This window comes from Mus caroli, unplaced genomic scaffold, assembly GCF_978045245.1.
Source record: "Mus caroli unplaced genomic scaffold, Mus_caroli_1 scaffold_4, whole genome shotgun sequence".
In the NCBI taxonomy this organism is placed as follows: domain Eukaryota; kingdom Metazoa; phylum Chordata; class Mammalia; order Rodentia; family Muridae; genus Mus; species Mus caroli.
The window spans coordinates 142,538,259-142,559,069 of record NW_028227259.1 but is presented as its reverse complement, the minus strand read 5'-3'; the positions used below and the strand labels follow the sequence as shown (position 1 = coordinate 142,559,069).

At 49.7% G+C, this 20,811-nt stretch overlaps 3 protein-coding genes and 1 long non-coding RNA gene across 9 annotated transcripts; 2 read left to right on the top strand and 2 right to left on the bottom strand.

Moving 5' to 3' along the window:
* Positions 1–1,290: 1,290 nt before the first annotated feature.
* Positions 1,291–9,174, top strand: Gal3st4 (galactose-3-O-sulfotransferase 4). Of its 2 annotated transcripts, XM_021161906.2 has the most exons (4): positions 1,291–1,333; positions 2,692–2,793; positions 2,998–3,301; positions 7,814–9,174. In XM_021161906.2, exons 1-4 carry the CDS (start codon positions 1,326–1,328, stop codon positions 8,825–8,827), a joined length of 1,428 nt encoding a protein of 475 aa, XP_021017565.1. In that variant the 5' UTR covers positions 1,291–1,325; the 3' UTR covers positions 8,828–9,174. The 2 variants fall into 2 exon arrangements, with proteins under 2 accessions (XP_021017565.1, XP_021017564.1); XM_021161905.3 differs by lacking the exon at positions 1,291–1,333 and having other exon boundaries at positions 2,668–2,793.
* LOC110293988 (uncharacterized) lies at positions 7,456–10,052 on the bottom strand. Of its 5 annotated transcripts, none has more exons than XR_015047017.1 (3): positions 10,017–10,052; positions 9,731–9,833; positions 7,456–8,692 (listed from the first exon to the last, which is right to left on the bottom strand). It is a non-coding gene; the product is annotated as an uncharacterized LOC110293988 (long non-coding RNA). The 5 variants fall into 5 exon arrangements; XR_015047016.1 differs by having other exon boundaries at positions 9,965–10,049; XR_015047015.1 differs by adding an exon at positions 9,289–9,410 and having other exon boundaries at positions 9,731–10,032.
* A 35-nt stretch (positions 10,053–10,087) lies between these two features.
* Positions 10,088–14,416, top strand: Trappc14 (trafficking protein particle complex subunit 14). Its single transcript, XM_021161901.3, has 11 exons — positions 10,088–10,695; positions 10,955–11,050; positions 11,141–11,270; positions 11,373–11,459; positions 11,579–11,699; positions 11,791–11,938; positions 12,224–12,306; positions 12,392–12,555; positions 13,110–13,264; positions 13,388–13,581; positions 13,701–14,416. Exons 1-11 carry the CDS (start codon positions 10,285–10,287, stop codon positions 13,852–13,854), a joined length of 1,743 nt encoding a protein of 580 aa, XP_021017560.1. The 5' UTR covers positions 10,088–10,284; the 3' UTR covers positions 13,855–14,416.
* Positions 14,417–14,691: 275 nt separating this feature from the next.
* Lamtor4 (late endosomal/lysosomal adaptor, MAPK and MTOR activator 4) lies at positions 14,692–18,273 on the bottom strand. The gene is made up of 4 exons (XM_021161913.2): positions 18,185–18,273; positions 17,655–17,735; positions 15,294–15,411; positions 14,692–15,024 (listed from the first exon to the last, which is right to left on the bottom strand). Exons 1-4 carry the CDS (start codon positions 18,185–18,187, stop codon positions 14,927–14,929), a joined length of 300 nt encoding a protein of 99 aa, XP_021017572.1. The 5' UTR covers positions 18,188–18,273; the 3' UTR covers positions 14,692–14,926.
* Between the last annotated feature and the right edge of the window lie 2,538 nt (positions 18,274–20,811).

Here is a 20,811-nt window from a genome sequence, read left to right as displayed (position 1 = left end):
TTGAGAGTTAGAGACTAATAAAGCTAGGTGCTGACAGTAGAACAGAAAGGAGGGTAGGACCTGAGTTTTATTGCCTCTTTTAAAATCATCTGTTTCTTAAGTATGGGGTGGGGGGGGGACCCATCTAGTGACCTTTGCCATCCACATCCTTCACAAACTTCCACTTCATATTTCAGTGTTCATATCAGTGTCTATTGGTAAATAAAGAATTTATTGGACCACGTGTATGGCTTTGTGTGTGTGTGTGTGTGTGTGTGTTTGGACCACGTGTATGGCTGTGTGTGTGTGTGTGTGTGTGTTTGGACCACGTGTATGGCTCTGTGTGTGTGTATGTGTGTTTGGACCACGTGTATGGCTCTGTGTGTGTGTGTGTGTGTGTGTGTTTGGACCACGTGTATGGCTCTGTGTGTGTGTGTGTTTGGACCACGTGTATAGCTCTGTATGTGTGTGTGTTTGCGTGCCTGCACACACTCCCAGAGACCAGAGGAGGACATGTTTTGCTATATCTCTCTGCTTATTCCCTGGAGAGACTGGCATTCTCACTAAAGCAGATGCTAGACTGACAGCCAGAATGCTCCAGTGATCCTTTTATCCTCCCACATCACTGGAATCACAGGGAAGGTGTGCTTGTGACCGAGCCCAGTGTCTTTACATGGCTATAAGGGATCTGAACTTGGGTCCTCATGCGTGTGCAACAGTGCTTTTCCTCCAGTCTATGTTCCCCTGGGCATCTGTAACTGGCCCAATTTCTACCTGCTTCTTGCCTCTTGGAGTCTGTCACTTGGGAGCAAGCGGCTCTAAAGAACAACCCCGTATTTCCCAAGCCTGAGGTATGAGTATCTTAATATATTAAAAAACAATTTGGAGATCAAACAAATTACATGAGGAAGTACCTGTAAAATGTGCAGAACACCAGGCCTACTTAGATTACACACCACTGCTCCTGCCTTCAGGGTAAGAGCTGCTCTTCTTGGCAGCCTCTCTGTCTCTCTCCCTGTCTCTTCACCTGAATAAATCTCTTGTTTTGTGGAAAGCCAAAAGAAAAAGATGTAATTGATTCCTACTTGAAAGGAGGGTAGAAGTGACATCTTTCAAAGGCAGTCTAGGCGATCTTCCCCCAGCGGACTGGAAAAAGGGGTAGGGAGGGGAGAAACCCAGAGAAGCTGATCAATGCCCAAGCAAGCAAGTGGCTGCTTGGACCGGCGGGACAAAGGGAGGAGAGGGGGAGGAGTCTGGGTGCTGAGAAAAGTTTGTGGGGCAAGTTGATCCAAGGAGCCGGGCGGTGGCTGGAGAGCCTGACCTGGTTTTTTCCGACTGCTCGCCTTATGGCCTGGTGAGTGCCTAAAGAAGCTGAAGGCTGGAACCAGTGGAGGGACCTTTGAATTTCTGGAAGGAGACTTGAGGGGTTCGCAGAAGACCCTTAACAAAGGACTGGAGACAGATGCAGCACTCACCAAAGCTTCAGAGGGAGAGCTGGGATGAGGAGCTCGAGGTGGATGGTAGGATATCGAGTTTAGTCCGGGAGTGAGTTCTGAATCCTAGGGGCTGTGCTCCGGGGAGGGAGCTAGGGAGGGAGCTAGGGATAATGCCAGAAGGAGGCGGACCTCTGGATAGCAAGCTTGGATTCTTTCCGTTTGGGTCAGCCTGGTTAGTTCTGGAAAGGAGGCTGTTTAAGAATGTCGGGAGGACCTTGATCTTTGATTATAGGGTGTGATCTGATAAAATGGAGTTATACTCCAAATTGATCAGGAAGCTTAAGGCCGGAAAAGAAGAATCAGTTAATCAAAACCCCCTCCCTTTCTGCTTGCCGCCTGTGCTGGTAACTAGGATTATGAAGTGAGATGGGGTGTATGTGGGGACTCTGTAGACCCACATCTCCACCAGCCCCGTTTAGTCCTTAGGGTCTTCCGTGTACTGAGTAGGTAGCAGCCTTGCCAGCAGGAACAGTGGCTCACCACGCACTTCTCTAAGTCCACCACCCCCGTCCCTCCTGGGTTACCCAACCTGTTCCTATCTGGTCCTCCATTCTTTCCTAAAGTTTCTCCCTGTACTAGCTACAGAAGAAGGGGGTGGGGGCTCTTCATTCCTATTTGTGATTGATAGAGGGACTCAGAAGGCAGCCAGGACCTGGCTTGACAGTGAGTGCCAGGTTATCATCATGAGCCAACAGGTTCAATCTCATTTACTGTCTGTTTCGTTTGAGATCTGGGTCCTGGCTTTATCTCCTTCCCTGTTAAATGTCCAATGCTTAAAGGGGGGCGAGGGGGGGAGTACAATTGAAGAGCTAGGAAGTGGCAGTGGACAAACGAGGTTGGCAGCAAAAGGAATAGATGCCAGGTTATCTACAAGGTTCCAGTATAAAGAAGGTATAGACACACACACACACACACACCAGGCTACTCCCCATCCCTGCCTCAGGTCTAAGAAGAAAAGCTCCTTAGACTCCTCTCCTTCCCCCTCATTTCCCTTCTAGACGCTGACAGAGGCAAAAATCTGCTAACTCAGGGGGCAGACTCAACCAGGGCTGCAAGGAGGCCTGGGGAATGATCCCCTGATCTCCAAAAGGTGCCTTCCACGGCTGGCTGTACAGCCATCTCCAGCTCTCTCTGCCACTCATGGCTCTTGGCCCTGGCTCTGTCCCCTTTTAATGCCACTTCCCTTGTGACACATGGGCCCTCTGTCTCCTGCCAGGACCATGAGGCTCTGGAGGCCTCGGAGCCTGGGGGTGGCTCTGGGAGTCTTCATGACCATTGGATTTGGCCTCCAGTTCCTGGGGGGATCATTCCAGAGGAGGTGAGTCCCTAACCTCTCCGACTAAAACTCCCCCACCCCCACAACCTACTCTTCCTTGATCCTACTTGGGAATGTGGCTCTAGGGGGTAAATCTTGGGGGGGGGGTGAGGGTAGGCGTTCCTACTGTCTATTCATTACAAGGACCCACCTGCTCCACATAATGCTAAGGGACAGAACATTTCCCTCCCTATCTTTTTTTTCCAGGCTACCTGGACTGCAGCTCCGACAGTCCTGGATCCCTTCACTGGGAACAACTGTTAAGTCTTGCCTACCCCGACAGCGACTTGTGTTCTTGAAGACACACAAATCTGGGAGCAGCTCTGTGCTCAATCTCCTTCATCGCTATGGGGACCAGCAGGGGCTACGTTTTGCCCTGCCTGCCCACTACCAGTTTGGCTACCCAAAGCTTTTCCAGGCTTCTAAGGTCAAAGGCTACCATCCCCAGAGTTCGGATACTCAGAAGCCTTTCCATATCCTCTGTCATCACATGAGATTCAACCTCAAAGAGGTGAGGAGGTCCAGCGAGGGTAGACTAGGAAAGAGAGCGCCTCGGGCTTGTGGCCAAGATCTCTAAGAGAGGGGTTCCATGCCATGGTGTGGGGGTTCACTCGAAAGTTGGACCCTGGGGCATAAAGGTGGGGTCTCCCATTGCTCTTCCTGCAAATGTCCTTTCTCTGGGGCAGGTGTGGTGTTGAGAGCCAGAGTCTTCTCTTAACTGGGATTTGTGTGTGGAGGGTACAAGTGCTTATGGAAGCCAGAGGTCAATCCCACATGTGTTTCTCAGTCACTCTTCATCTTAGTTTTTGAGACAGGGTCTCTCACTGAACCTGGAACTTGCTCATTCAGCTAGACTGACGGGCCAGTGAGCCCCTAGGACCCTGTCTCCATCTCCCTAGTGCTGTGGTTATGTGTAAGCACCAAGTTTGAGACTTCTCATCAGTTGTGTGTTCAGTTCTCAACAAAATAAAGAATAGTTGGACTTTTAGAATTCCAGAACTGGAGAAGTTGAGACAGGATGCAACTGGAGGTCAGACTAGGGATGTAGCACAGTTGACAGAGTTCTTGCCTAGCATGCAGAAAGCCCTGGGCTCAATTCTTAGCACCACATAAACCAAGTATGGTGGTACACACTTTTAATCCCATGACTCAGGAGGGCAGAAGGATCACAAGTTCAAAAAAACAAAACAGTTTAAGGCCATGCTGAGCTGCATGACCAGACCGCTCTCTCAAAAACAAACAACAAAAAGAGACCCCAACTCTGACCCCCCCCCAAGAAAAATTTCTTATGTGAGAGATAGTACATTCTCTCACAAGCTTAAACCAGTCAACACTTGCCTGAAAGAAAATTAAGCACACCAGCGCTGGGTGTGGCGTCTCACACGATAATCCTAGCATCATGAGGGATAAGGAGCACTTAGAAGAACAGAGAAAGATTGATGTGGTGGGCAAGGAACTCAAAGGAATTATCAGATGGGGGTTACAAGTGAAGACTTACTATGCATGCAGCTTTCTCGTGTGTGTGTGTGTGTGTCCCCTTCTGTCTGTGTTTGTATGTGGCTCATGTAGCTCAAACTAGCTTCAAACCTACTAGGTATCTGAGGATGATCTTGAAGTCCTGTTTCGTCTCCTGAGTGCCAGGTACAGGTATACACCATCACTATCAGTTTATGCAGTGAAGGGGACACAACCCAGCACTTGGTGCATGCTAGCTAAGCACTCAACAAAGTGAGCTAGTCCTTCAGCTTGGAAAATCTTTGGGGGGAACCTTTTTTTTTTTTTCTTTTGAGAAAGTTGCCATTATGAGCTTAGAATGTCCTAGAACTTATAGCAATATTCCTATATCAGTCTCTCAGAGTGCTAGAATCATAGGTATGAACCAGAATGCCCGGCAAACATCAGACACTCTTGGTGATTTTTCTTTGCTTTGCTTTTTGTGACATACTGGGGATTGAGCCCAGGGCTCTCCCACACATTTTACACAAGCACTTCTGACCTATATCCCCAGCTCAGACTGTGCATGCTTAGAGAAAGCAAACCATCACAAAGTATATACGTGTGTGTCAGGAGAGGATTGCAGTGAATAGAATAGCCAACTGCCAAAACACTTTATTTTGAAATAGGCTCTTGCTATGTACCCTGGGCCTTCCTTAAATTCTCAGCTATCCTCTTTCCTCAGGATTACAGGTGTGAGCCACCATACCCAGCACACCCTTGTTGAAGGCAGAGCAGGAGACAGCTGAGGACTGTGAGGATGATGTTAGGGGCAGCAAGAGGCCACTGTTGCAATTCCGAGGGGCAACTGTCAAGTTTGGGACGATGACAAGGATCACTGAACTAAGCTCCTCTAACAGCTGAGATGAACTTCTTGTCATCACCACTGACTACCTACCATGTTCCAGGCACTTCTACATTCTTCCAGATACACTGATCCAGACTTACACTACATGAAAGGAAGGCTCTAATAGCATCAGTGAAATGCCAAAGTCATACAAGTAACCCATGGTAGAACTGGGAAGTTATTTTGGATGCCAGAGACAGTTAACCTCTACTTAAAAGGGAAAAAAAAAAAAAGTCAAAGGCTCTGCCTCTGGGCAAGCCCATATTAATGAAGAAAATGAAAAAAAAAAAAAAAAAGGCATTCAGTTGAAGGAAAGGTACCTAAAAACAAATCTTCCATGTGTAGGCCATCTGTGTGCCTTCCTGGGATACAGGCATGTGTGTGCCGTGGTGCGTGATAGAGGTCCAAGGACAACCTTGCTGTGGGTTTTCACCTTCCACCTCATTTGAGACGAGCTCATTTTTTGCAGCTGGTGGCCCTGTACTCCAGGCTAGCTGGTCTGTGAGCTTCTGGGGATTCAAGAGTCTCCACCTCCCATCTCACCACTGGTGATTAAAGAGGCAATGCTCCATCCAACTTTATTCAGTGGGTCATGGGGATCCAAACTCAGGCCCGGCCCTCACGCTTGCACAGCTCATTAGCCACTGAGCCATTGCTCCAGTCAATCATAGCTCCTTTAAAAAAAGTTTTTTTTCTCAGTAATTTTTAGTCTGTTCTGTTGTAAATCCCCATTCTTAAATCATCTCTCTATGAAATGTCATCTCTTCACATAGTTTCCAGATACACATAACCCCTTAAATCCTAAATAGGCTCCTATTAGCATTTTGGAGATTGATCCAAACTTCTGTTTTCTTCATCTCAAGATTTAGTGTGTGTGTGCGTGTGTGTGTGTGCGTGTGTGTGTGTGTGTGTGTGTCCCATACACACATCTGTGCACATGAGAGGAGGCTTGGAGAATATGGCAGGGTTCTCCCTATCATTCTCTGCCTATTTCTTTGAGGCAGGGCCCCTCCCTGAACATGAGGCGAGGTTCTCAGGCTGTCTCTGCTGCCACTGATGGCAGGCTTACAGGCATTTGCAGAGATACCTGGCTCATTACATGGGTGCTGGGATCTGAATACCAGTTCTCATAAGTGCGGTATAAAATGTCTTAACCACTGAGCCATCGGTTCACCCTAGGATGGTAATTCTTAAAACTTCCTTAAGGACAGGCTTATTACCAAAGAACACTGTGATAGAGAAATGTTTGGTCCCATGATAAAAGTCATTATCAAAGCAGAAAGCTTTTTTTTTTTTTTTTTTTTTTAAAGCTATACTTTGTAGCTCAAGAGTAGATTGACTGCCTCTGGCACCAGACACAATAGGCCACACATTTTGCTTGTTAGAAAGCTTCTTAATATATCTGTCAATCAGTCTGCAACGGCTATGTTGCAGCCCAACTCGGCCTGATTGTCAAGGTACCTCTTGAGAAATAAAAACATACACCCCAGACTTTAGTCTTACCGGTTTTTCAGCACCCTTCCTCAATGCCCTACTTTAGGGGTGTCTTTTGTTCTCCAAGTTCCTCGGGAGTTCCAGAAGTGCCATGTGCTGCAGCCACCTTGGACTGGCCTGAGCACAGCTGTTGCCACTGGTGTCTCCCTCCTATCCTGAGGAGCCTCAAGGCCAGCTGCTGTCTTGAAGCTGTGACCAAGAGTGTCCCAGAAAAGGCATTTAACAAGTTTCTGTGCTAGCCATGTTGTTGCCTGTCTGTAATTGCAATGTTCAGGTGGCTGAGGCAAGAGTTCAAGGTCACGGTGTACTACATAAGTGTGACCCTAGGTCAAAAGGAGGCAAGGCTGGGGAGATGAGTAAAATGCTTCCCATGCAAGCATCAGGACCTGAATTTTATCCCCAAAAGCCATGTAAAAAAGCTGGGCATGGTAGCAGGCTCTTGTGTTCCCAGCACTAAGGAGACAGAGACAGGAGAGTCCCTGGGGCTCTCTGACTAGCCAACCTTGCCTAGTTGATAAGTTCCAGGCCAGTGAAAGGTCCTATCTTGAACACAAAGGTAGATGATGCCTGAGGAATGAGGTTCTCTGAGTCCATATGCACAAGTGTACAACACACAAACACTCACACACACACACACACACAAACTGAATAAAAATAGACTTTCATTGTAGAGGTGAACACAACGTTTGGTTCTTAGAGATGTTGAGCGTGGGCCAGTCAGCGCCCAGGATTCTACCTGTCTCTGCCTCCTCAACACTGGGTTTATATGTGAGCACCACTGTTGTCGGGCTTTTATGTGTGTGCTGGGAATATAAACTTGTGTTCTCACGTTTGTGTGGCACACACTTTATTGACTGAGCCACCTTCCCAGCCCCAGGTTTGAGAGTTTTTCCCAACCAACAAAGAACACAAAATCCCGAGGACATGACTAAGCAGTGTGAGCCTTGTGCTCCAGATTTCTGACTGGCTGTTATTTTGAGTATTCTCCTCAATTACCTGGGAACTTCTGACTACTTTCCTTTTGCAGACAGCAAATTGAATTTCAGAGGTGCTATGTAATTTCCCCAAGGTCACACAGCTAGTAGGGGAAGCTGGGGGTGGACAGCAGAGCCTCACGGCTCATCAGAGCCTCAGCTTGGCCTCATTTTCTCCTCAGTCAAGCTCTTCCTCTCTTTCTTTCCTCTGCAGGTACTTCAGGTCATGCCTTCTGATAGCTTCTTCTTTTCCATTGTCCGAGATCCAGCGGCTCTAGCCCGCTCTGCCTTCTCCTATTACAAATCAGTTTCATCGGCTTTCCGAAAGGCACCGTCTTTGGCCGCCTTCCTGTCCAATCCTCAAGCCTTCTACAGACCCGGGGCCCGTGGCAACCACTACGCCCGTAACTTACTATGGTTTGACTTTGGTTTGCCCTCCCCCCCAGAGACAAAGACCATGAAAGTGAGTCCCCAGCTACCCAGAGACCCCAAATCCCTCCAGCTACATATTGTACCTTCCGGTGCTAGCCCTGGAACTCTCTTCCATCCTATTACCACAGCTGCTAATAGTTACAAGCAGCCAGCCAGCCTTGTCTCCTCAGATTTTAGGCCCTCATCCTTTATCCAGTGGGGTCTGGCCTGGTTGGACTCAGTCTTTGACCTGGTCATGGTGGCTGAGTACTTTGATGAGTCACTGGTTCTGTTGGCAGATGCCCTGTGCTGGAGTCTGGACGATGTGGTGGGCTTCATGCACAATGCCCAGGCTGGAAAAAAGCAGAGTCTTATCAGAACTGCCAATAAGACTGTGGTGACTGGTGAAGATCAGCAGCTAGCCAAACAGGCCCGAGCTTGGAATAACTTGGATTGGGCTCTTTATATTCACTTCAACCGTAGTCTGTGGGCGCGGATAGAACAGTATGGCAGGAGCCGACTGCAACGTGCTGTGGCTGAGCTCCGGGCTCGAAGAGAAGCTCTGGCTAAACGCTGCTTGATGGGAGGTGAGGCTTTAGACCCCAAATACATCGCTGATGTAAAGCTCCGTCCTTTACAGTTTGGTTCAGCTAAGGTATTGGGCTATGTACTTCAGAGTGGACTAAACCAGAAAGACAAAGAGGAATGTGAACGCTTGGCTACTCCAGAGCTACAGTATAAGGATAAACTTGATGCTAAGCAGTTTCCTCCTACAGTCTCCTCGCCTCTCAAGAGCTCAAGGCTACTACCCCCATAGGTATCAGACTACAAATTAGGACATATGCGACGGGTGGAGGACCTCTAGGTGCGTATGTATTTCCCTTGGAAGGAACAGGAAGTTTGCTCTAAGGTGAGACTGTTGTTGTCCGGACTTCCTCTAGAAATCCCAGCAGAATCTGTTGCCTCCCCCAACCCCTAACTTTGCCACTTCAAGCCTCAAGACAGATTCATGTAGCAGTTCCCCAAAACCCCCTGGAGGGGCAAAAGATGAGAGCGACACAGAGAAAGTTTGGGGCGTGATATATGGCCATTTCTCTACGAAATATTTGTTATGGAGCTGTGCTAATTTCACTGTAAAAATATTTGTTGGATGAATAAATGCTATGAAACGTTTACTTATTTTTAAAAAGGTTATTAGTCTTATTTTATGTGTATGAGTGTTTTGCCTGCATGTGTAAATGTGCCTGGTGTCCACAGATCTCCTGGAACTGGACTTACCAAATACTGTGAGCCACCATGTGGGTGTTGAGGCCCAATCCCTGGTCCCCTGTAAGAACAGCAAGGGCTCTTAACCAAAGAGCCATCTCCTCTGCCCCCAGTTCTTTGTTCTATGTAGGGCTCTAAAAGGAGAAGTGATGGAGAATCTTTTATTGGACAGAAATTAGGCTACGAAGGGGTTGTCCTTTTCTTTCAGTATTCCCTCAATGCTGGGGATACAGCTGTTGGTAAAACGACTGGCTAGATGAGGTTGAGGCTCAGGCATTCCAGTAACACACATACACACACACACATCACCAATAACAACAACAGTAACAACAACAACAAAATATCAGGAAAAAAAGGCAGCGATGTGCCTCAGTTTGCAGAATGCTTGCCTAGCATTCATGAAGCCCTGGGCTCAACGCCCAGCCCTGCATAAGTCAGACCTGATGGCACATACCTGTAATGCCGGCGCTCCGGAGAATGGAGGCAAAAGGATCAAAAATTTGAATTCATCCTCAGCTTTGGAGGAAGTTTAAGGCCAGCTCGGGCTACAGGAAACGCTGTCATAAAAGGAAAGAAGCATGGGAGAGAGGGAACAGAAAGAGAAAGTCAGGGAAGAAAGCAAGAGAGAGAGGGAAGAAGAAAAAGAAAGGAAAGGAGAGAGGGGGAGACAAATAAAAATAAATTCTACCCAAAGAAGCCAGTCTAGCATCGTTTAAGGTTCCTCAGCAGCCCGCACTCACCCCTCGACTCAGCCAAGAAGCCTCGGAGGCCACGCCCCCTTCCTTCCGCTTCCGCTTTCTCTCCAGTCATTCAGCGCCGCACTCCTGGTCTGGCGCTGCTGGGTCTAGGTTCCGGGTTCGTTTCTCTGGTTTCCGGGCCAGGCTGGTGTGTCCCGCTGCCTGCCGGGCGGAGCCGCGGTCCTCCGGTGTCTGGACTCGCAGGCCGAGCTCCCCCGGTCCCGTGGCTCCCTGCCGGCCCGGTTTCGGGTCGCATCGTCCTCTCCACCCAATGGAGTCCCAATGCGACTACTCGATGTACTTTCCGGCTGTGCCGCTACCGCCACGCGCCGAGCTGGCCGGGGACCCGGGCCGGTACCGGGCGCTGCCCCGGCGCAACCATCTGTACCTGGGGGAGACCGTCCGCTTCCTGCTGGTGCTGCGCTGCCGAGGCGGCGTGGGGGCTGGCGTTGGGGGCGGCGCGGGCTTGGCATCCCGAGGGGCCTGGACCGAGCTGGCGACCTCCCTGGCCGCCCTGGCCTCGGTCAGCGCAGGAGGAGCGCTGCCAGGGTGCGGCAGCGCCAGCGACCAGGATGCTGACCCCCCGGGGGGAGGGGACCCGGGGGGCGGGGGTTTGTTTCGAGGTTGCAGCCCCCTTCTCACCCACGGCCAGGGCCCTGCTACCTCAGGGGGCGCGACCACGGTGAGGATCTCTGGGTGACAAGGGCTGAGGGGAGGTTTGCTGGAAGCAAGAAAGATAGTTTGGAGCATGGATTCCTTAGGGACCTGATGTAGAAGGCAGATGAAAGCATTGTCCTGCCTTGCAGAGGGACCTAAGACGGGAGGCATATGATTTCAAGAATGGGTGGGCATAAAGACTTGCTCTGCCTTGCAGAAACGTTAAAGGAGCCTGAATCTTTGCCGCCATCCTGACATTTTCACCCCTTTCATATAACCCCTAGCTGCCTGTGGAAGAACCGATTGTGTCCACAGATGAGGTCATCTTCCCACTCACCGTTTCACTGGATAGACTGCCCCCAGGGACACCCAAGGCCAAGGTAGGATAACAGAGCTGAGGCTGTTGCCCTATAATTCAGATGACATTTTAAGACCCCTCGTGATCATGGTCCAATGGCTCCTGTACCTAGATTGTAGTGACCGTGTGGAAGCGGGAGGTCGAGGCACCAGAAGTCAGAGATCAAGGCTACCTGCGCTTGCTACAGACTCGATCTCCTGGGGAGACTTTCCGTGGAGAACAGAGCGCCTTCAAGGCCCAAGGTGGGGGAGAGGGGGAAAGCTGGAGCTTGGAGAGGAGTAGAGTAGAGGGTGCCACACTGTGATGTGGAGGTCTTGATTTCCTGCCTCATCCTCTCTCTGCAGTGAGCACCCTATTGACGCTGCTGCCCCCTCCAGTTATGAAGTGCCGGCAGTTCACTGTGGCTGGAAAACACTTGACTGTGCTCAAGGGTGAGCAGATCTGCTGGCTCAAGGCTAGCAGCAAGGGAATGGGTCCAGTATGTTAGGTAAAGGTGGAGTTGGGGTAGGCGGGTTCTCACTACTCTGAGCTGGGCTTTTTCCCCGCACAGTGCTGAATAGCTCTTCCCAGGAAGAGATCTCCATCTGGGATATCCGAATCCTCCCCAACTTCAACGCCAGTTATCTACCTGTCATGCCTGATGGCTCTGTGCTGCTGGTGGACAATGTCTGGTGAGGTTCTGGGGGGGAGACAGAGCTGTGGCATGGTTGGGGACAGAGATGGGACGTGGCAAGCTCATGTCCTGCCTTTCTTCTGAACTAGTCACCAGTCTGGGGAAGTCTCCATGGGATCCTTCTGTCGGCTTCCTGGAACATCTGGCTACTTCCCCTGTCCACTTAGTGCCCTGGAGGAACACAACTTCCTGTTCCAGCTGAGAGGGGGCGAGCAGCCCCCTCCTGGGGCCAAGGAGGTGAGCTGGTGTGATCACAGAAGTGATGACAACTGTGGGAACTGTTCGGTGGGTAGAGTGCTTGCTTAGCAAGCACAGAATCCTGGGTTCTACCCTCGGCATTGCATAAATCTGGCATAGTAGCATTGTGCCTGGGATCCTAGCACTTGGGAGGCAGCAGGAGGCTCAGGTCATCCCCAGCTATATGAGCAGTTGGAGAGCAGTCCTAGGCTCAAAGACAACACAATGGAAGGGAAAGGCCATGAGCCTCTGAACATCCCAAGTCTCCCTTTGTCCCATCTGCAGGGCCTTGAAGTCCCCTTGATTGCTGTGGTTCAGTGGTCCACGCCGAAGCTGCCCTTCACCCAGAGCATTTACACCCACTACCGGTGAGTACGTGGGAGACCCACCAGGCGCTCTCCCGCTCACCTCTGCCTAACACATACATCCAGCCTCCTCTCTCACTGCTCCTAGCCTGCCCAGTGTCCGCCTAGACCGCCCCTGCTTTGTGATGACTGCTTCTTGTGAGTCCCCTGTTCGGACCTACGAGCGTTTCACTGTCACCTACACGCTGCTCAACAACCTCCAAGACTTCCTTGCTGTGAGGCTTGTGTGGACCCCGGAACATGCACAGGCTGGTGGGTCACCTGCCAGGCTGAGACCTTATCCCCTGGGAGGGACAGGGAAAGGAAAAGGCAGGACAGTGAGAACAGCTCCCAAGGAGCGCCAGCCCTACCTTAATAGATGACCTGAAGTACCTGGCTGGCTCTCCTGTGTACCTAGCTAGTCATCCAGGATCACAGACAGAGACTCAAGGTAGGCAGTGGACAGAGAGACACTGGACCTATGCTTTCTGGTACAAGTTCTCACACATACACACACACACACTTACTAGCTCTGTGACCTTGAGAAAGTTACTTCATCTCTCTGAGCTTCTGTCCTCTCTAAAACTACAAAGTAACATCTCATGGCTTGTTATGCATGTTAACAGTTAACAGACACCATCTGGGTTAGCACAGACCACAGCACACAGCATTAACCATTGTTCTCTGTAACCCTCAGCAAAAGATAACATTTACTCAGTTTACTCCGGCAAAGCACTTTGCAAATTAAACACTCCATGTGCTGATAAAGACTTATGGGAGCTGAAGAAAGCTGTCCAGTGTTGATGAGTGTGTGTTTCTGTCCCCAGGAAAACAGCTGTGTGAGGAGGAGCGCCGGGCCATGCAGGCAGCCCTAGACTCCATCGTCTGTCACACACCCCTCAATAATCTTGGCTTCTCCCGGAAGGGCAGCGCGCTTACCTTCAGTGTGGCCTTCCAGGCCCTGAGGACGGGGCTCTTTGAGGTGGGCCCAGTGTTGGGTAGAATAGTCGGGCTTCTTGCTTCTAGAGGGGTTAACATCTTAGGTAGCACTAGAAGGCTGGGCACAGGGAAGGGTGGGTCTGAAGGTCTACATCTTCCTATCCAGCTGAGCCAGCACATGAAACTGAAGCTCCAGTTCACTGCCAGCGTGTCCCACCCTCCGCCTGAAGCCCGGCCCCTGTCCCGAAAGAGCAGCCCCAGCAGTCCTGCTGTCCGGGACCTGGTGGAGAGACACCAGGCCAGCCTGGGCCGTTCTCAATCTTTCTCCCACCAGCAGCCTTCCCGTAGCCACCTTATGAGGTAAGGGACTAGGATTGATATCAGTCTGACCAAGAGTTGGGAGTTGGGGTCGGGAGCAGGCCACTTAGTGGGATGCTATACTCTCACAGAGCCAGCCCACAGCCTCTGTCTTCTTCCAGGTCAGGCAGTGTGATGGAACGCAGGGCCATCACACCCCCTGTGGCCTCTCCCGTCGGCCGTCCCCTCTACCTGCCCCCTGACAAGGCTGTGCTTTCTCTTGATAAGATTGCCAAGCGTGAGTGTAAAGTCTTGGTGGTGGAGCCCGTCAAGTAGCACCGTCTGCTAGCTCAACCCCGGACACGCCAGAAACCCTAAGCCCCAGAGGGTTCCTTATTCCTAGGCTGTACCTCCCACTGTGGGCAGAGAGGCCTTGCAGGGCTGCCTGTCTGTGTCTGCTGGTGAGGGATGAGGGCAGAAGCTGTGAAGTCACAGTGTGGCTGCAGCTCAGCCAACAGTATTCCATACGTTTGGGGGTGGGGGTGGGGGTTGCGAGGGGAGGGCTGGCCCCACCCCAGCAGGGCAAGGGCTGCAGGAGCTCCCTTGTCCAGTTTACAGAGTATCCTCTCATTCGTGTTCAAGCCTCTCTGCCGCTGCTGATGTTCCTTTGCACTCACCCGCAGGGCTGAGATTAGAGGGTGGTAGTGGTAAAGGGACCCAGGACAATGACTCTCCTGTCTCAGGGGTTGGATGGCCTCTTTCTGCCCCTCATGTTTACGTTGGCAGCCTGAAGCACTTTAAGTTCTGTTTTGTTTTCTGTTTTTGTCTGTTCCTGTAACTTATTCTCTGACTTCATCTTCCAGCTGAAGTAAAACTATTAAAAGCTGTTTGGGAGGGAGTATGAGTTTGTCTGTGTGTTGACCACGAGGGAGATGGTCTTCAGTTTGCAAACAGCTGCCTTCCTATGTATGTATGCTTCTCTGGTTCCTAGTTTTACTTACAGATGTGCACCACCACACCTGTCTCCAGTTGTCAAGTTTTATGATGTCTGGTGGTGATCTTGGCCCACTGACTGAGGTATAACTGTCTCCCTAGAAAGTCGATGATAGGCACAAGGTGTAACCTCACCCCCATACAGACAAACCATTCTGTGCACACATCCTGAGCCCTAGACAGGTTGGACTAGTGTTTATTAGGCAGAAGGGAAGAAAAGGGGTCCCCCAGTCATAGTTCCCCTAGTCCCTTAGCATAGAAGTCTCTAAGCCTTGTGCCTCGCTCAGGTGAGGGGTCAGGAAGGAGGTAGTGAGCACAAGCCCAACTCCAGCAGAAGGCAGTGTACTCCACCCCCACCCCCCGCAGGGACAGGCCCCAGAGGCAGGCTTCTTCTCCAGCCAGTGCCTTTTATAGCTCAGACATCAATAGGTTCCCGACCTCGATTCTGCCTCTTCACCACAAACACCCTCTGTCCTGACACAGTCACCAGCAGCGTGTGTTCACCAAAGACCACTGGAGAGGGAAGGGAGCAAGAGTTAGTGGGTACACTGGTCACCAAGGAGGGTCACAAAAAAAAAAAATTGGCTGGCATGGGACAAAGCAACCCCTTGTCCTTATTGCTCTGTACTCATCCTAGAGGGACCTAGTATGAAAGCAGTAGTTGAACCAGGGACTACAGAAGGAACTGGGAGTTGGTGGAATGGAGCCAGGAATTCCTTCCCTGAGCAGTGAGGCCGCTAAAAGAAACCCCACCACCACCACCACCAAAGGCAGGAGCTCACCAGACAGGCGTTTGAAAGGGATGTTTGTGCCATGGTGCAACTGGAAGCCACAGGCTGTGCTGACCAACTCCGAGATGGCACTGGCTGCTTGCTCATCGTTCTCAAGGTCCCCAGATGACTGTGTGTGGATGAAGGAGGGTAGGAGCAAAACAAAGAGGTCAGAGTTAGGAACAAATTCATGGCACAGGACCTCTGCCTCCTATACTTGTTATGGTCTCCCTTTATACTTGCCTGTAGTCCCAAATTACCCAGCTTCAGAAAAATACCACCTAAAACCCCTTTATGATGGTGCTGTCTTTCCTTGTGCCATCTTGTTTCTCATTCTGAAATACCAGTCTTCATTTGATAGTCATGTGAGGGGTCAAAACCTAGAGTATGATCACCAAGTGATCAGGTCCCCAGTCCCTCATTTGGGAGATTCTAGGCAGGGGCTCTACCAGTGAGCCACACCCCAGCCCCTCAGTGGGAGACTCTTGGGCAAGTGTTCTACTACTGAGCCATGCCCACAGCCCCTCACAAAGGATTCTAGGCAGATGTTATACCACTGAGCTAACTGCTCGGTCTTTGAAGGTTCTACCTGTTACCCAGTCTTCCCACTTGTCCTGTCTGTAGGCTATGAAGCAGAAACACCCACTTTGTCTTTAAAGTTTTCCCTCTGGCTACTCCTTGGGCAAATGAGAAGACAGTAGTCCAGACTGTTTCAACATCCTCTTCCCACCGCTTCTAAATGGGTCCCTTACTAGATTTAGTTCCTTTTGCTCTCGGTATCTCCATCTGTCTGTATTCTGCGCTTGTGAAGGTTTCATGAGAAAACAATGCGAACATAACAGTGCCTATGTAATAAATGTACTACGACCGATAGCATTCCATCTCACTCAGTGTCTACAGTCAGGCCATCAAAATTCTCCTTAGCTTCCTCCTTGGTCAGCTTCCTCTCTTGATGCCTTATTTGTTCAGGTACCATAGTATTTTTCTGGTTTCCCCTGTTCAGAGTCCTACTGGATCAGTACTTCAGAAGGGTAGAGTCCATGTAGAAGTACTTTACCTAGTAATTACCAACATATATTAATACCTCTAAGATGTGATCTCTGGGCTGTGGGGGTGGCTCAGTGGCTAAGAGTGTTTGCTGTACAAGCAAGAGGACTTGAGTTCAAATCCCCAGTCAGGAATGACCACACTCACACCTGGAATCCCAGCACTGTGGGTGTTCAGCCATGTTGATTGTTGAGGCTTGCTCAAGGCCGCCAGTCTAGCTACAGGTTCAGAGACCCTGCCTTAAGGAGTAAGGCAGAGAGTGGTAAGAGTGGGTCTCTAATGCCCTACAATGGCTTCAGCACATGCATGGGCACACACCTGTGCAGGCACTAAAAACGTAAGCTAAAATGTCTTCTGCCCTTGCTCCTCATTGCTACCAGTCCAGTTTCCTACTTATATGGCTCTCCTGGGACAGTTGTGCTACACCATTTCTGTCACAGTTGTTTTAAAACCCCTTTAACCCTCAAGATTTGTCTAAAGATGTTGAAGCTAGCCGCAGGAAGTTCAGTATCAGAGTTACCACAGCATCCTTCCTCTTCAAACTGTTTCAACACAAAACCACGGCCAACTCAGGCACTTTCACACTCAGTCAGCATGTCCAGCTCCTAACCCTGAGAGTTCTTTTTCTCTTTCACAATTTTCTGCCCTTGCAGCGTAGCTCAATTCCTGCCTCTAGAGAAGTCTTGCCCCAACCCCAACCCCCAAAATTCTAGAGGCAGGCAAAAATGGATCAGAGCATAAAAGTGCTTGCCTCAATGCCTGATGACCTGAGTTCAATCCTCAAGACCCACATGGCAGGAGAACTCACTCCCAAAGTGTCCTAGAACTTTCACCCCCTGTGGCACCCATATGTGCCCCCCTACAAGAATTTAACAAATAAAAACAAACTACAACTAACTAACTAATTGTATAACTTTGGTAATGGTTTGTTTGTTTGTTGAGGCTGAGTTACATGTAGTCCAGGTTGTGATTGAATTTGATATGTAGCCAAAGATAAGCCTGAACAATCCACTGTTTCCACCTTCCAAGTGCTGGGACTACGCTGGTTTTATGCAGTATTGGGATTGAAGAGAAGGCTCTGTGCATGCTAGGCAACTCACTCTCCTGACTGAGCTACATCCCCAACCTTTTGGTAATAAGCTTTTATCCCACATATCCAAATACTACATAAAGCTTACTCTATGGCAAGCAAGGAACTACAGAGAAGACAAAAATAGACAACCTGGAAATATCTGAAGGGATTCCTGGGCTGTGTGTCCCCAAAGGACCCCCCTCCACACACCCACACACACCCTCCACCCCACGCTTTGCTTTCCCACAACGCACCGCCAGCACTGCACCTTCGCTCAGCACCAGGTAGCCAAGCTGGTCTGGGATTCGCTCCAGCCCTTGGGTCAGTGCGGAAGTCTAGAGGGTAAAGAGGCAAGGAGAATCATGACAGCCTTGCAAACCCATCTCCCTCCTGGATATGAGCCTTCCAAGGCCCTCATAACGGCTCGTAACACTGAGTCTCCATCCATGGTCACTATTGGACCTCTGAGCTCTTCCACTTGTCATGTAGGTGACCCAGGAGGCCTTCCTAGCCCCTCAACCCCTCCTCGTGGCCCTTCTCACTCCAGTCCCCTTATGCCCCGCCCCTTGTGCCATCTAGACTACTCCCCCGCCGCAGAACACCCGGTAGCGGAGCCTTCCTTCTCCAGCCCTCCCTGTCGCTTCCATCCCATCTCTGTTCCCTTTCGATCCCAGGGTGGACTGGAGGTGACAGTGAAATGTAAGCCATAAGGTGGCAACCGAAGCTCGGAGAACAGGGACGCGGAACCGCAGGCGTGCACGCCCGCGCATGCGTCCACACTCACCATCGCAGCCGTAGGAGCAGTGTAAGCAGTCCACCCGATAGGTAGTTTCCGGCTCCAGGCTCGGGTCAGGTGGTTTCACCAGCTGACTGTAGCCCAGCCCTTCGCTTGAGGATTGGATGGCGGGTATGTCATCATACTTTATCAACCACTGAGGAGCCCCGCTTTCCGAACACATTCGTGGATTGGTTGCTTTTCCCCGCCCCTCAGGATTTGCCTGCGAGAGTCGTCCGGAGAGTCGCGGTGCACCCCCACACGAATGTGCGCCACCTCTGTCCTTTGCAATAGGAACGTGTGCATGGTGGCTTCCAAGAACAAAGTAGAGCAGTCCGTTGATGTAAGAGGGGTTTTAGGTGTCATTGTTCAACCTGAAAAGAGAAACTAATGTACTAATGTGAAAGACGATGGTTTACACGTGAAAAGCTGTTCACGTGTTAACTTTCTGTCTTGAGTGTATGTCTAAGAGTGGATCGACCCAAATATGGCTATGAATGGGTAAATCAGATTTGGTGTGTACACACAGTAGTGTATGATCAATACAAAGGGGTAATGTCCTGACACCAAATGCAGCTTGAGAATCTCCAAAAAACGAGAGAAAGCAAGCCAGGGAGATGGCTTCAGAGACTACTCAGCCTTCAGAGGCTCAAACCCAACCAAAAGGACAGGTTGTGAAAGGGCAGATCCATAAGGCTATATATTATGTGGTTCCATCTATGTAAGATGCTTAGCTGTGACTATTGCCGAATGCTTGTAATCCTTCCTGGTTTAAAGCCTGAGAAGCCAAGGAAGAGGGTTGCAAGTTCAGGTCAGATTGGGCTGAATAGTTCAGTGCCAGACTGAGGCCTGAACTACCTACCAAGATCCTGATTAAAACACATACACTTCTGGCAAATACAGAAAAACTGAAAGCAATTACTAGTTGGTAGTGGGGCAAGAGAAAATAGGAAGTGCTTATTACTGAGGGTATAGGGTGTGGCAGGGCATATGATTTAGGCTTTTTGGAATTTGTATTGAAGTCTGCATATCTTTGTGAATGTGCCGAAGTTACTAAGTTGTACACTGAATTAGTGAATTATATCATCCCCCACCCCCACCCCATTTATTTTCAGTGCCAAGAAGCAAAGTCAGGGCCTTATGCATACTGGGTGTGGGTCTACACCCACAGCACTAAACAAAGAAAGTCCTCCACCCCAAATCATCTTGTAGAAGAAGCAGCTAATTAGAGAAAATGAGGCAAGGCTGTAGCTAGAGTTTCAACACTTGCCTAGCATGCATAGGACCCAGATTCAATCATCATGACCAAAAAAAATGAAGTAGGGCTGGCAAAGTGGCTCAGCAGGCAAAGGTGCTTGCCACCAAGCCTAAACACCCGAGTTTGCTCTGAAGTGGATATATAAATATCAACAGGTGCTTTGTACAATCCAGAGAATGGTCTACAGTAGCCACAAATTTTATTTTGAATGAGTGACCTTATTGAGAGAGAGAGACAGAGACAGAGACAGAGAGACATCAAATCCATCAAACCAGATACTCAAGTATCCAAGTATCCAGCCAAAACTACCTGAGGAAGTCCCTTCAAGGCAACTACTAACAGACAGAGTCCTGGGCAGAGCAGAGAGTTTCTTCAGGGAAGGCTTCTAAGTAAAAAGAACAGAAATCATGAAATTGGGAGCTTACAGACATCCATCCAAAACCAGCCTGGAGAGGCTGAGGTTGCAAGCTGGAGTCCTGGGTTAGGTTTTCACCCCATGACTGAGCATTTGGCTTCTCTATAACATTGCAGGAACTTTTTTACCATGCGTGAGCCCTGGGGATCTCTGTTGGAAATGGTTTACCTGGCAGCTGTTGTCAAGGGCAATTTGCTTGCTGGCTTAATTGGTTGGTTGGTTCGTTGGTTGGTTGATTGGTTGGTTGGTTGGCTAGTTGGTTGGTCTTGAGACAGAATCTCACAAATGTAGACTAAGCTGGCCTAGAACCCACAGGGCTCCTCTGGCCTCTGCCTCTGAAGTTCTATGATTGAAGGTGTGCTCCACCATTCACTAACAGGTACAAGATTTTCACTTTTGATGTTCTGTTTGAAAAGACTGGAGTTTGCACAGGACACACCAAGACAAAGTTCGCAACACAAAGGAGATTTATTTGCTCCAGAGGGACAAAGAGTGTGGATAGAAGACAAGGGAGAGAGGAAAGAAATATTTGCCCCAGACAAAGGACTGCCTCTGGATAAAGTGGAGACAGGCATGGTCCTTAGGCAAATGGCAGTTTATAAAAGTAAAAGAGGAAACCTGTGTTAGGATGAGTTGCTTTGTTTTGATTAGACATGTTAATTAAGGTAGCCAAAGGGAGGCTTTTGATTGCTGGACTTTAATATTTTAATACCAGGCTGGCCTTGACCTCAGAAATCCACACGACTCTGCCTCCATAGTGCTGGGATTAAAGGCCTGTGCCACCATGCCCTGCTTTATGTTTATTTTTATTTTTATTTTGTGTAGCTTTGAGTATCTGTGTGAGTATATGCCATCTGCGTGCAGGTGCCCATGATGGCCAGAAGAGGTCATTGTTTCCATGGGAACAAGAGTTACAGGGAGTTTTAAGCTACTCATCTCACTGGGGTGCTCTGCAAGAGCAGC